General features: G+C 51.4%; 1 protein-coding gene across 1 annotated transcript; it reads right to left on the reverse strand.

The window, feature by feature from the left end:
• Window positions 1-472: 472 nt before the first annotated feature.
• TIMM17A (translocase of inner mitochondrial membrane 17A) lies at window positions 473-11,801 on the reverse strand. The gene is made up of 6 exons (XM_082778608.1): window positions 11,749-11,801; window positions 8,125-8,224; window positions 6,275-6,338; window positions 4,787-4,915; window positions 4,277-4,387; window positions 473-2,661 (listed from the first exon to the last, which is right to left on the reverse strand). The coding sequence occupies exons 1-6, from the start codon at window positions 11,772-11,774 to the stop codon at window positions 2,591-2,593; spliced, it is 501 nt and encodes a 166-aa protein (XP_082634734.1). The 5' UTR covers window positions 11,775-11,801; the 3' UTR covers window positions 473-2,590.
• Window positions 11,802-15,498: the final 3,697 nt, after the last annotated feature.

Genomic DNA, 15,498 nt, shown 5'->3' on the forward strand with positions numbered 1-15,498 from the left:
CTCTGTGGGCCTGCCAGGGGAAGGAGGCGAGCTGTAAGCTCACCGTGCAGGGCAAAGGGCTCTGGGCTGGTCAGCACAGACACCAAAACCCAGTTAGCATGCAGGGAGTGAAGGACGGCACCCCAAATCGTGGCTTGCCCTTGTGCAGGAGCGTGTGAGTGACCGTCCAGCACAGACGGTCACAGGGGATTAGAGGGGAAGAGCTGAGCTGAATAAAGCTCTTCTCGAGCAGCTGAAGCCTGTCACCTCACACGGGGTGAGGGAGGAGTGCCTGCGGGGCCCCTGTGCCACCCGGGGCTCCTGTCCCTGTTGTCCACCAGCCCCATCAGCTAGGGGGAGGCTGCTGCTGTGGGTAGGTGTGTGCGGTGCCCCTGCTTGGGGCTGTCTGCATGGGGCCTGGCTTTGGGGATGGCAAAGGCAGGGCCCAGATGGAGCCCCAAAGCGGGGGGCAGCTGGTCCCGGGCTACAGCTCAGCCTCCAGCAACTCCCATGCACCCCAGTGCCCGGCACAGCCAGAGCCAGCTCCCAGATGCTGCTGGGAGAGGCCACCCAGGACATCCAGGCTGCTGCTTAATTATGGTCCACGAGCAACAGAGGCCGTGTGCCCAGCCCCTGACGGCAGCCAGTAGAGGCCGGTGGTGCTGCGGGCATGCACAGAGGGCACCCAGCAGTGCCTGGCGGCCTCCCTCCTGTGCCCATGCAGGTGGCAGTGGGAGCAAACCCTGTGCAGGCTGCCAGTGCTGCAGCAGTGAGGGCAGCGGCCCCATTTCCTCCTGGCCCAGCAGAGCCCAGAGGGCAGTGCCTGAGTCAGGGCAGAGGACGAAACCCTCGAGCTTTGGAGCCAGGGCACAGGGCAGAGGCTGGCTCAGCTGCTGGGAGGTACGCAGAGCTGAACAATGCCCGGTGCACTAATCCTAGAGAGAGCACAGGAAAACATCTGGTGACTAACACAGCCTCAGATACCCAGGGGAGGCTCTGTGCTGATGATGACTGTAATTTTCCCTCAACTACCAGAGACTTTTCTGTGGCTGGGGTCTCAGCTGGGAATAAAGGCGAGCACGCTGGTTGAGTGACACAAAACAAGCAAATTCCTTACGATTCACCTGAGGAAGCAGGTTAAGTGGCAAAGCAAGACAAGCCTTCAGAAACATGGGGCTGTTGTCCTTAAGGTTTCTGAAAGTTACACACCAGCAGCAACTATATGAAATAGCAAGGCACCAGAGCAGCACAACACCTCAGTCCTGGAGCAGTTCTAGGACAGGCAGGGTGGGGGAAACAGCCACAAAAAATGTCCCTTGTACAGGATGACAGGACATAGGAGCTTTATGTTCAGGCTCTTGCACTGGCATGCACACATTGTACAACCCTAATTCACCCGTTTGCCAAGCATTACTCTGACCACTTCTGGTATTTTCATCCTTTCCTATTGAATGGGTCTGCGTGTTTCCTCACAGAGCGCAGAGATCCAACTCCTTCCTGGGCAAAAGCAAAGCCAAGAAGCAGCTCAGATGAAACTACACAGGTCTTTTGAAATATGTGTATTCTATCAGGAGCTGCCAGCAGCAAGCAACACCATTAGCCAGGGCCTTCAACAGAAAACCCTGCTAGATAAGAATTTTTTAACTGCTGGCAAGAGGGAATGTGCCTTCACAACTGGAATTTAAGAGCAAAAACATGGAGCAGATGGATCTATGATACCTTCCAGAGCACTGAAAGACTGGATCCACAGTGAAAAGGTGAGAAACTGTGCTGACAGCATGCAGGTGCTTCACCCTCCAACCCCCGAGAGCTCCCTGTTTTCAGTCCTGATCCCCTACAGACATCTTGAGGAACAGTTCTACAGGGGAAGCTGCCTGTGGCAGACCTCTTCGAGTTTTCTGTGCAAGCCACAGTATGCAGCAGCCAAGCTGAAGCCAAGGTCTCAGCACAGCCACGGAGTTACCATGCTGCCACCTCCTGCAGAAAGGGGCTCAAAGCTTTGTGTATTTAGGGGAAGGACAGAGGTGTGCTGCAGCCTGAGGAGCCACAAAAGAGATTCTGCTTTAACCAAACAACTTGGCAGTAGTGCAGTAAACAAAGAACAACGGTGAAATAAATATTGCTGGAAGCAATTTTCACTGGCTTGCACATTCTCCCAGTAATATTCACTTCAGGAATGTAAAACTGCATGTAGATTAATGCTTTTCCTCAAGCTGAAATCTGTGTAGCAACCTAAATCCGAAAGGGGAGAGGATAAATTCCAGATGCATTCACTGTGGATGGCTAATGCCACATCCCAGAGAAGACTTCACAGACATTCACTTCAGTCCATGTCCAAAGGATTACAAGACTCCATTTGGTCCTTATCTTAAATCTCCATGTATTCTACCAGACATGAATTAACATTACAGCAATGGAATCTATTATGAATAAATAGATCTGTCATCTTCTAACAGTTCTCCTGTGCAGCTTTACACTGACAAGTGCTGAAGGTCCTCTTGGCATGGTTTGTGTAAGAGACTACCACTGGTGTAAAGACATACCGCATCTTGGTCCTCCAGCATTTTAAATTACAGCTCAGGTACAATAAGAACTAGCAGAATGAGGATAATCACTGGTATTGTCTGTAGTCGCCAAATGGAGGTGGCTGCAACTGGGAGGGATCGTCTGAAAACTGAGGGCCTGCGAATAAGGAGAAAGAAAAAGAGTCAAATAATAAATATGAAAAGATGAGACATTCATCCTACTAAAAGCATGAAACACATTCACAGTGTTTTTCTTTAATATAAATCCCTTCTAAAATTAACAAAGCCAATAACAAGACTTTACATTTTTTTTCCATTCGAAGATGTTCAAGAGCTTTACACATTGACAAGAGCCCTGTTCCCATAAGGCACATATTTTTAGCTCCTTTACTAATCGGGAAATGAATCAGAGCAGTGAGAGGGAAACGTTTTCAGTCACCTAAAGGAGCTGGAAACCTATGCCTTATTGCCCTGCAGTTGAACCTGGCCATTCTGTACAGGTTTACCCATGGTAACTCGCCCCACAACAAGGCAAGGCAGTGGAACGGAACGAGGCATTGTGGAGCCAGCTTCCCGACTCCTCTTACTGACGTCCTGCTGGAGGGAAGCAATACGCTTATTGTATGCCAAGTTTAGAGAGAATAAATTATAACAGACAGATGATACCCTTTCACTAAAGCAGGTTCATTTTAAAATGCTCTGGTATTGAGAACAGAAATTGTAACAATTTAGACTGAACAAAGAACGTCAGTGAACAAACCCGAGAGAGGAATCCTATCAGGAATTAGTGGCTTGCCACTAATCCTTTCAACACTAGTGGTTTTGTCTGTATTGCTCCCAAAACGAGGTGGGGTAATGGAGATATTAATTGTTTCACCCAGCCAAGTATTTATGTAAATGGTTACAGACTCTGCTCACTGACATCTCAGCTTGTTTTTCTTAGGAAAAAAAGGGGATACAGGTTTTGGAGTGGTTTTAAAAAGGAAAAACAAAGCACCAGCACTACCCCTCTTTGACATCTGCCCTCTGCATCTGCCTGCCGATCTTTACCTCCTCATGTGAGCCAGGGTTACCCACACATCTGCACAGGGACCACAGCCAGCCTGACAAAACCCTGCATCTCGCACCCAACTTGCTGCTTGCGATTCCCTCAAACCTGGCGTGTTGCTCACTGCCACCTGAACTACTGCTGCCACCACGTGTCAGGGCTGTGTGGATGTACTGGGGGACGGGGCAGAAGACCAGTTCCACGATCTGGCACGTTGTCATGTGGACATCCTCATTTTCAGCCCCACAGCGCCCGGCCACGCAGTGGGAAGGAGCAGCAAGAACCCACAAGTCCTGCTTGGGCCTGAGTCAGCAGGACAGGGCTGGGGCGCCTGTTCCCGTAACACCACCCACGTCTGCACATTTTGCTCAGTCCAATCCCAAATATCTTCTCCACCCTCTGAAGCCCCAGAAATGACCCACGTCCCACTGGGCCTGGAAACCCCCAGGTGCACCACATTCCTCTGCCTTTACGTTGCTGAGTGACAGCCAATCTTTCCCTTCATTTAGACGTGGATTTCTCTAGAACTGTCATCCCACAGACAGAACACTGGAAAGCTCTTGCATCATCACCAATGTGCGGCTCTTCCTTCACTTTTTACAGCCTTAGAAGCTGGGAATTGGCTGAGTAGATTTACTCCATGATAAGAGTGATGACTGGAAGAGGAACATTAGTAAAGACTGCATAATAAAAGCCTCGTGCTACTGCAGCGATGGCTCCTTACCATTAGGGAATTGTGTGGAGGCAAATCTTGTTAAGAGAATACCAGCTCCTTCAATTAAAGCTAGGAGAATTCCTCCCATTGCAGCAGACCCAACCATGGCAACAGGTCCATCTAAAAATAAAAGTACAAAACAACACTTTTTTCTTTTTTCAGCGCATTACTTTGCATATTGTAATTCTCTTTCTATAGTTATAATCTCTCCTATGGGCAGACTCAGAAGCAGTCATTTTGCATTCATTAAGCCTCATTAGTATCATCAATAAAGAGATAATTACTAAGCAATTCTCCCCCTTCCTCAGGGAAACAAAAGAACAACGGTAATGTCTGAGAACATAATTATTACTTTCATAAGCACAGGACAAAAGTCTAAGATTATCTTTCAATTTCTCTTACAAAGTAAACTCCAGTTTGGGTATCACACAATTCCGCTTCGCTGCAACGATGAGAACTGTACATTTAGAATACAGAAGCTTTTTCAATTACTATGCTCCCAAGAGCTCAATTTCTTACTTCTGGCAGCTAATATGGCTCCAGTTAGGGCTCCGCTTGTGATTGAATTCCATGGATCTTCTTTACCTCTCATTCTGACCATACTGCAGTCAATCATGGAGAAGAGACCTCCCCAGACAGCAAAGCTACCTGTTGGAAAGTTGGCAAAAAGGCAAAACCAGTTTAGAAAAAGCAGGCAAGCAGCCACACTGCAGTCACGTCATCAAGAGGTGGTGTGGTGTTAGCACACTTTCAGACACATCCAATCTCAGCAAGAACCAAACACAGGTCAAAATCAATACTGAGACAAACTCGAAACTTGTCAAGTCACACACACATTATACATACACATATATTTTGTATATAATCTCATTAATTAGTATTTCATGAGAAAAAGATTACCAAGCAGTGATTATAATGGAACCTGCATCCTAATAAAGATGGAATAGCTCAGGGAAAAAATAGCATATAGAAAAAAAATGTTTTAAACATATTTTCTCATAGAGAACGATAGAGTAATTTAGCACCTTATCCTAACACCGCTTCTGGCATCTCAGGAGGTCAGAGCTGGTCCATACGGTATGGCAGATGTAAAGAGAACGTGACAATTCTCAGAATGCAAATTCTAAAGTCATTTAACAATAACCGGTATTATAAATGAAAAGAAATGCTCATCCCCAGGCTCATTTTGGGAAAAATGTGTGACTTAGATTAAGTTCAACTCTCCTTAATTGGAGGTGTCTTAATGCCTTTGAAAGCTTGCTATCAGATGCGGACCAGGAGGGTGAATTCCTCTCTCTGTGCAGTCACCGCAGGCTGTGGCTGTGGAGCTTTTCGAGCCTGTGGCCCCGATTTCTCTGAGAGGTTCTGCTGCAGCCAATGCATTCCCCTGCTCAACATCACTCTCCCATTTTCTCCTTCTGCATAATGGCACAGAGCAGATCCTTAGGCTTACTCACTTTGATGCTGAACCACCTTTAAGAGCTCATAATGTCATTTTAACTCAAGCAGCAGGTTTGTGATTTTAGACATTTGTGCACAACATTCACTACAAAAAAAAAAAAAAAAAAAAAGACTGAAATGTACCTAGCTGACCTTAGAGGAAATCTGAAATCCCAGCCAGATCCACCCACCTATTTCACTGTTTCTCCACGTCTGATGATTTCTCCTAATGAGTGACGTTCATTCCCTTTAAAGCCATGCACACAAGGCACAGGCTCGCAGGCAGCTCCGCACAGAACTGGCTCAAATATGACAAAATGATTAACCCCGGTTTATCACTCCAGGAGCACAAGCATGTTTCCTCCACACCAAAACTAATTCTGGATGCAACAGAACCATATTTATTCTCTGCTTGGACTAACAAACCCTGGTGAAATGCATCTGGCCTGCTGGAAGGCAGCTCAGGTGTCCCTGCGCTTCCATCACGTTATATTCCCAAACTGGGTGTTTGGTATTCCCAAACAGTCCATGGAAAGATGATGGCAACATCAACACAAAATTAGTTACCTCCCAGTTGTGGAGCTCTTGTTTTAATAGCTGTCAAACTTCCCCGTAGTCGGTGGTTTACCCCCTACAACAGAAGAGAATGACAGAATGTAAGAACGAAGCCTGACAGCCAAAATGACTGCATATAGCCCAAACGTGCCCCAGGCCCAACCTACTTCTAAGCACCTTCAATGGCCATGATCAGGAGCTGACAGAAAATGCATTTTTACGAATATTTTACTATTTGTCATGTCTTTGCAATATACCTGGAAGCTACAAAACCAAATACAGCCAGCAAGCATCAACTTAAAGGATTTAAGTTCCAGGTTTGTTTGGTGGGTGTGGTGGGAGTTGAATGAGACATTTAACGTAACACTTTTAGCAAGATAAGCACATTTATTTGTCACGGATATAATTCTTTCTTCCTATCTGATGCCCAACCACTCCCCCCAGTTTGACACCAGCAAACAGCAACATTGGGTGCACGGAACTGCGGGAAGGAGACTGTGGAAAACACAGAAATCCACCTGGAGGAGCACCACAGGGCTGTGTCAGAGAACTGCACGCTGTAATGCCGCGTTTCTATCAGTGCTATTTTTCACCAGAAGCTGCAGGCATGGCTGGCAGCAGCAACCTCGGCAGGTGGCCCAAACTCAGCCACTCCTGCTGGTCAGCTGGAGCAGTTATTCCCCTCCTCACCAGCGCAGTCTCAGTAGCCAAGAGGAGCACGCAATTCAAGTTTAAAAGGTGCTTCTGAGCCTTCTGTGTCAAACAGTAAATGTCATCCAGGAATTTCAACAATAATTACTATGCATTTCCTATACTTTGAAAGATTTAAAGCACACTGGGAACACTCAAGTTTTGTTTTAGATACAAGCACTGAGAAGTGTGGATACGCTCACTTAACAAGTATCACACAAATTTTAAATGTGGTTAAGCACATAAACCCATTCCTGTTAAGTGTCTGCAGGATCTGACTAGTTTTGGAAAAGTTATTTAATTTTATTTACGAACTTTACATGAAACTGATAGTTTATTAAGAAGATTTAGGCAATCAAATTGTCACATAGTAACAGCAAACTAACAGTAAATCTCTGCTAAAACACCTTTCATCCCTTTTAAGTCTTTTCTATAAAAGCCAGAGGAACGTTTTACAATGTTCAAGTAGAAGTTGGATCTTATTTTTATCAGACATCTGTACAACATGTTTGTGGTCAAAATTTTGCAGAAAACTTGAAAGTGAGAACAACTGACTAGTGTTGCCTAAACTTGAACTTCCATGTCTACGCACACTTCTACATTTAAACTGAAATTGCCTTTCAAATAAATCCATTTGTTAAAAAACACTAGTATTTAAATAAGAGATTAGGTACAGAAAGTAACACTCCCTAATATAAATCTGAAGGAGAAGAAGATTTTTCCTTTGAGTCTTCCAGTTTCTTAAAGAAAGGCAGAGGGACAGGGCAGATGAGGAAGAACAACCCAGGCTCTGCTGCTTTACGTGCAGCAGCCAGGACCAAAGGCAGAAACTCAGCTGAGGGACACATTTTGCTGCCCCCATTCTTTCCTATCCTGAAGAGAGATGCCCCTCACCGAGGGAGGGCAGCCAGCTGCAAGAGCCCCACTGCTGCCGTCAGTGGAAAGGGGGAAGGCAGAACTTTAACCCAGACAGATGACGGCCCCCTCTGGATGCTGAGCCATTCACCCAATGGACACTCGTGGTCTGGATTATTGACACGCAGCCTGTTCATCAGTCCCACTCTGTGGACAAGGATTTCCTCCACCTCACCTTCTGCTACCAAGTTTCACTGCTGATGGACAGAGGAAGCAGGGTCGTGCTCTTAATGCACTTCTCAAATGGTTTTACTTACCACCGGGGAATTTCTGAACCCCTTGATAGCTTGAAAAATGCCACCTCCTATCGCTCCCATCGTGAAAGCACCTCCGCAGTCATCTACGATCCTCCAGGGACTGTAATGAAAAACAGAGATGAAAATGCAATGCTGCATCACGTCACCCTGTGTGAGTAACTGAGGGATCCACCACTCGTCCATCCGGTGCATTCCTGTAGGAAATTCCCCATCCGAACGAATGTCCCGGTATCCAAAACCAGGCACGCGCAGGTGTGCAGTGACACGAGCTCACGTTCACCTAGAGCCCAACACCCTGCCTCCATGGGCAGCATCAGCTCCACAAAGAGCTGTTTGAACTCCTCTCATGTGGCACCAAGACGCGTCCATCATGGAAAACGTCTGCACAATTCCAGCTACAGTCAGCTCTGCCCTACTTGTGTAGTGTAAATAACTCGGAATTCACTCTTCTCGTTCTCACCTCGACCTACGGAAAACGTAGGTGGCAAATTCAAACGAGACTCAGCCCACAGGAGAACAAAACGCTGCTTTCCGGAGTTACTCACACTTTTTGTTAGTTCTGGTTATTTGAATGGGAGACTTCAAAGTCATCTTTTGTTAAACTGGGAAGGTTTTTCTGATGCATCCTGGGCCTTTGAAGTTCATTAAAACAAACCCCAGGAACGCTCACGCAGCGCTAGGCAGCGGTGCCAAGCCTGCAGCCTCACGGAGTGCAGGAACAGGCACCTTCCCCCCAGCAAAGGCTTCCAACCATGGAGAGCTGGGCTCTAATTTGGGGTTTGCTGTCCTCTGCAGCCCGCTGCCCTGTAATTCTCTGTCACCAAACACCTCCCGAGCTGGGCGAGCACCAGCCTGCAATTAGCCGTGCTGCCGCTGCTGGGAATTTTGCAGCGTATGCACGGAGTTATTCTGCTTCTTTCATCTTATAGCAAAACCTGACAGCCACAGCTGCTGCACAGGCAATACCCAGCAAGCTGAGCAGAAAGCAGGCTGCGGCAAGATGCACGCTCACAAAGCCGAACCCGACGGCAAGCCCCGTGTTCAGGTTAGCAAATTCTGCACTAAGAGCCATCACAGATGTGAGTATCAATGCGCTTTTCTGATCTCCCTCTGGATTCAGTGCTTCTGTTCCTGAGAGCTCCCTGCAGCACCCAGCTCTGCAGTCCCGCACATGAGAGCACATCTCCATCCACCTGCTCTAGATCCGCCACTTTTCTGTTCCACAGGATATGTAAAAGCTCTTTGCCGAAAGGAAGGAAACACAGCTCCTCTTTTCCCCTGACCACCTGCTACACTGCATATTTTGTCACGGGTTTTCATTTGCTTCCTGCAAAAAAATACCAATTTTTTGTTCCCTCTGCCTAAAGGCCACCCCAGGCTGCTTTCTCACTTCCACGACCCCTTCCCGACCCGTTCCCGTTCCCCATCTGTGCAGTCCCCGCAGTGAGGTGGTGGCACCAGCTCTGCACAGCAGAGCAAAGGTGAATTGCTGGCTCGCACGTGACGCTGCTCCGCACGTTGATTTCGGGTCAGAGTCACTCGTTTTTGTGGGGGCACCAGGATCCCACCCACGCCACCACCACCAGCTGCCTCCGGGCCCAAACCCACACCGATGCGGACAGCAGCCAGAGGTGGAATGAGGGGACGTCCTCCCACCAGGCAGTGCCCTTCCTTTCTACTGCCCTGCCTGCCACATGCTTTCATCTCACATTCCTAACAAATCCCCTCCAGTTTTGATGAAATTAAATAATTTAGCCCCATTTTATACTTTATTTTCCTCCTACAAAGCCCCCTATTTCCCACGAGCGATGATCAGGAAGAGTTGCGGGCACGCTGTTGTCAGATCTGCCAAGATGAAAAGCGACCGTCTCATTCTTCTCAGCGTTTTTTCTTCTCTCTGTGCCTCCTGTCCAGATTTTGATCTACTGTTATGAATAAAACATCTCATCACAACTCTCTGCCTTTGTTCGCTTGTTAAGAGCGACCCTGTTAAAAGGCTTTCTGGAAATCTAAATAGATTATGTAAAGTGGTCTTCCTTTACCCACAAGGTCAAAGAATTCCAATTTAGCAAACTGTGACTGTTCTTTACAGAAGCTTCACTAATTAGACCCCAATCATGGAGTGCTCTCCTAGATTTTTTCCATCTTTAACCCTCCTTCAGAGGTAAAGCTCATTAGTTGTTACCTTTGGGGTACTTAATTTTCCTCTTAAACTACCCTCCAAGCCTCCGCGGGAGCAGCTTTTGAACGAGAAAACGCCTTTGATGCCAGCACTGCTATCTCATGTCAGCGCCTTTCAACTCCCGGATAGGCGCCGGACGCATCGGAAAGCTGACACAAAACACCCCACAGCCCCAGCAGTTCTCAACCTCAGCAGTGGAGAGAATCAGAAGAGAATAAAAGAGATTATTCCATTATTAATTTGGCACTTATCAAGCTTAATGTTACTGTTACATCTTTCCCTGGCTTTAAGGATGCCCCTCAGAGCAGGGAAACGGGCAGAGCACAGCATGCGAGACGTGGCCAGGTTCCTCCAGCAGCAACAGCCCTCGGATGGCCACCATAGCTGATGGTGAACAGTTTAGGGCTCAGGACAGCAGCTCGGGCAGGGAGAGGCTGAGGGTGCCCCATGCCTTGGGACGGGGCCTGGGGGAACTGCATGGGGCTTTGGGGGATGGAGATAATGGGGCAAAAAGCAGGTAATGGGGTGAAATGTAGGGTGGGGCCACAGCAGCTGGGAAAAGAGGTGGTGAAGGGCCTGAGGGGAAGACATGAGGAGAAACTGAGGGTTTGTTCGACCCAGAGCAGAGCAGGCTGAGGGGAGGCCTCATGGTGGCCTGCAGCTCCCTCATGGGGAGTGGGAGGGCAGGTGCTGAGCTCTGCTCTCTGGGGACAGCGACAGGACCCGAGGGGACAGCATGGAGCTGTGCCAGGGGAGGTTGAGGTGGGCAATGAGGAGCCATTTCTGCTCAGACAGAGCGGGCAGGCGTTGGGACGGGTTGCCCAGGGAGGTGGGGGAGTCCCTGTCCCTGGGGGGGCTCAAGGAGAGGTTGGGGCTGGTGCTTGGGGACATGGTTTAGTGGGTGCTGGTAGTGGGGGGACAGTTGGACCAGGTGATCTTGGAGGGCTTTTCCAGCCTTACTGATTCCTGTCTCTGTGCGAGGTGGTTGGGCACTGGGACAGGCCCCAGGGACGCGGGCATGGCACCGAGCTGCTGGAGCTCAAGAAGCGTTTGGACAACGCCCTCAGACATTGGAGCCCAGAGGAGGGCCACGAAGATGCTCAGAGCCTCCAGCACCTCCTGTGGGGGCAGGCTGAGAGCGCTGGGTCCGTTCAGCCTGGAGAAGAGAAGCCCGAGAGGGGCTCTCCTGGGTGTGTACGAACACCTGAGGGGTGGGGGACAGCGGCATTTGGCCCGCCCATGAGGCGGCCACGACCGGGCTGTGCGGCGGCCATGGCGGCGCCTCCAAGGTCACCTCCCCCCCCCTCCCCCCTCCCTTCCCGCCGCCCGAGCCCCCCCCGCTCCCTCCCCCCCCTCCCCCTTCTCCCTCCTGGCGCGCGCGCCCCGAGCCCGCCAAAGCCCCGCGGCCGCCGCACGCGCCCTTCCCGCGCCCGGCCGCTCACCAGGGCTCGCGCGCGTACTCCTCCATCTTCGCACGCGCCGCCGGCCGCGCCCGCCCCCCTCCCGCCGCGCGATTGGCCCGCCGCAACGCCCCTCGGGCCGCTCCTCCAATGGGGGGCGGAAGGCGGGACTAAGGGGCGCTGAGGTGGCTGCGCGTGCGCCGCTGAGGGCTGAGGGGGGCGGCGGTACCGGGGCCGGCGGCGGGTGCTCGGTGTCTCCGGTGTCCCCGGGTCGGGGCGCTGCGGTGCAGGCACGGAGCTCCGCACAGCTCTCGCCTGCAGTAAAGACGTGGGCCGCTCCAGAGCGCGGTCCCTGCGATCCCAGGCCGCGGGCGGGCAGCCCAGCACGGAGCAGGCCCCGCACAGCCCTCACCGGGCTGGGGACGAGGCGTGTGGCGGCTGTCCCGAGGGCGGCCCCGCTGCGTGCCCCGTGTGCCCGAAGCCGGGCCGTCAGCAGAGGAGGTGGCCGTGGGGCCGCTCCCGCGGGCGAGCAGCGCACGGGGCTGGGAGCCCTTCGGGAGGCAGCTCAGAGCCGCGGGATTCATCCCCGTGCTGGCAGCAAACGCCAGGGCAGCCCACGAAGCCCCAGAGCTCTCCTCCATCAGTGTTCGCAAGCGCTCTAGTTGTAACGGCTCGGTCTCTTTGTCCTCATTTAGCCTTAACCTCCCTTGTAGGACGGTGAATTGCTCGGCTGCAGCAGGCAGCGTGGATTGTTCACCAAGCTCCAGCGAGGCACTTAATTGCTCTAATAAATCATGGGCTGAAGCGATGGAAAGGGACTGAAACGCTCCGCCGGCTTCAGTTTGCTGTTTTGAAGGCTGTTCAGGAGTCCTTGTGAACTTCAGGCTCTGCTGCCCTAGTTATGGGATGGGAGCGCAGCGATGCAGCGAAGGAGATCGCCAGAAGGTGGTGGTGTGGCTTTGGGAAAGGCGGGGAGAAGGGACGGGGAAAAGCTCGGTCTTGTCCCAGCTGCTGTGCACCGGGAGAGCCCGGCAGCAGCTCTCTGAGCCCTTATATCCTCGTCGTTATTGTCACCAGTCCGGCACTGATCCGACCCTTCTGAGGGTGGCAATTTCTTGGTGGCTCACATCCTTTCCCCTAGTCAGTTAGGGGCTAATTGCATCAGGCTGAAGGATTGTTCTCTGCCCATCCCCTTCAGGCTGCAGGAGAGCTCTCAAGGGACCCAAAACTCCCCCCCCCCGGCAGCCAGAGTCACCAAAGAACCTCCCGTAGCCCAGCCCGGGACAGCGGTGGCACCCCGGGCAGGCTGCTGGGAGCTGTGCAAGGGCTTTCAGAATTTCCCTGCAGCCAGGAGCTGCTTAATTTCCCCATGCATAATGGCTGTTCTGCATTTCCCTCGCTCTCTTGTGAATTTTGGGAACTTTGCGGGGGAAGGATCTGTGCGAATTTGCAGTTGGGTTGGGAGAGGAGAGCTGCAGCAGCACGCTCCAGGGTGGCTGCGTGCTGCAGGCAGGCAGGGAGCTGCTGCTTGCTGTCCCAAGGAAGACGCTACAAAGTGAAAAGATCACTGGTTCGGCCTTTCCTCCTACAGGCTCTGAACGAAGGAACCGATAGAGCAGCCTGGAGGAATCCATCCCTGTTGCAGCTGCACTCCAGCAGCTGATAGGGGGAACCAGAGGAAGGCAGAGGGCCATGGGTGGTGGCACAAGAAGTGGGAGCACAGAGAGCTCTGCCAGACCCCGCGGGGGTGCCTGGAAAAGACGCTTCCTCCTGCTGCCTCAGCTCCTCACTGCTGAGACGGGGCTGCTAACGCTGCTGCGCTCCTTGCGTGGGGCAGAAACACTGAGCGGTGCCTCCGAGGTGCTCGGTTGCTATGGGGATGGGGATCCGGGGAAGTGCAGAGGCTGGGGAGCCTCGGTGAAGATTTGAAGTTGCTGGAGCTCCTCCATGCCGTGCTGTGCCATGCCGTGCTGTGCCATGCCGTGCTGTGCCATACTGCTCTGTGCTGTGCTGTGCTGCACTGTGCCATGCCGTGCCGTGCTGTGCTGTGCCGTGCTGCACCATGCTGTGCTGTACTGCACTGTGCTGGGCCACACTGTACCATACTGCACTGTACTGTGTAGTGCCATGTTGCACCATACTGCACCGTGCTGTGCTGTATTGTGCTGCGCTCTCCCACCTGGCAGAGCCTTACGGGGCTGGCATCAATCCCGTGGTGGCTGCAGCACGCAGTCCCCACGCAGTCCCAGTTGCTGCTGGCCCGTGAAGAGCAGCGCACATCTCCAGAGCACCTCTATATTCTCAGGTGAAAACTAGACTTTCTTTCCAGCGTTTCCTTTCTTATGGCACTGAGAGCTCTGTGGAATATGGTGCGTTCAGGAGCTATGCTGCCATCCCCTTTAAAGAGATGAGTGACAGCCAAGATGAATTCCACTGAGCCCTCCTGCTATAAACTGACAGGTTTGGGGAGACGCCGCTCCTCTCCCTGCCTTTCTGCTCTTGCTGAAGGGCCTCCGCTGATGAAGGGCCATTCCTCTGCAAGGCTCTGGCTGTTAGCTCTGTGCAGGCAGCTCTGCAGCTCAGCGGCGGAGAGCCCAGCAGACACGGACCCACGGATCAGGGATGGATGTGTGGGGCCTCAGGAGCACCTCAGGGCCTCGAGCACACAGCTCCTTGTGGAGCTCAATGTCTGGAGCCCCTCAGCACAGCAGTCAGGGTCCAGGAACAAAAACACAGAGTATCAGTGCTGAATTTATTCTACCAAAACCAGATTTGCAGTACTGGAAGCAGTCACGAAGCACTAAAACTGGTTTTTGCTGCCCACCCCATGCTTGGCGGTGGGAAGCAGCGTGAGGAGGAAATATCAGGAGATTGCCAGTGAGGTCCCTCGCTGTTCAGCCTTGTCTTTGATCTTTACATTTTCGTTTAGGACCTCGGCACAGGCCTGAGGAGCGCTGGTAGCTTTTCTGATCGTGCCAAGTTTTCTGGAACTGCTGCAGTCAGTACAGATGGGGATCAGGAGATCAGGGAGATAAAAATGATGGGGTGAATTGGGATGAAATTAAGTGCCACAATGTTTGAGAATATGCACTTGGAAACTAAAAACAACATTTTCTTCTACAATCTGGAAAACATCTCAGTTGTGCGGGTGAATCATAGGAAGGCTATGAGCAGGGGCTGGGTGCTGGGATGCTGGGAGATAAATGAAATCCTAGAATGCAACAAGTCTGCATTTCCCGTCCAGAAGGGGAATGTCTGGTTTGGAGCACAAGGCACTGGGAGGCTCACCTGGAGCACCCTGTGCCTCTGTTCAGGACGAGATTCAACCCAGGGGGACAGGCAGGGAAGGTGGTGAGGAAAAGAAGGTGGTAATGAAGCTGGTGAGGGAAATCCTACAAGAGCTTATTTTGCAGAAGGAGACCAAAGGACTGCTTGCTCAGACTAGGAGAGAGGTCTGAGAGCAGGCAGTAAATAGCAGGGGAATGATAAAGAATGAAGAAAAGGGTGAAGTCGGCAGTATATCACATGGGTACAAAACGTTGTGCATGGGGCAAAGCCGCTTTGAAATCTGGAGAGAAAGAGCATATCTGCCATGTCCCTCCGGGAGAACTTGCAGATGCCAGTAAGCTTCTTCGCGGATTAGGTCGATGGAAAGTAGATGCCTCCAACCAAAGCCCAGGCTTAAGGCACGGCCTGAACCAGAGGCAGAAGACACTCAGGAATTTGGTCTGTGCAGGAGGGACGTCTCTGGGGCTGGGCACGGGGAAATGGATGAGCGGCTGCAGACCCCCT

The sequence above is a fragment of the Aythya marila genome (genome assembly GCF_965140915.1).
Source record: "Aythya marila genome assembly, chromosome: 24".
In the NCBI taxonomy this organism is placed as follows: Eukaryota; Metazoa; Chordata; class Aves; order Anseriformes; family Anatidae; genus Aythya; species Aythya marila.

Excerpts from the sequence above, each read along its gene's own strand:
- TIMM17A (XM_082778608.1), bottom strand. The coding sequence starts at position 11,774 with ATGGAGGAGTACGCGCGCGAGCCCTG. Across the intron at positions 8,225-11,748 it reads GAGTACGCGCGCGAGCCCTG|TCCCTGGAGGATCGTAGATG; the intron begins GTGAGCGGCCGG and ends TTTTCATTACAG. Across the intron at positions 6,339-8,124 it reads GGTTCAGAAATTCCCCGGTG|GGGGTAAACCACCGACTACG; the intron begins GTAAGTAAAACC and ends CTTCTGTTGTAG.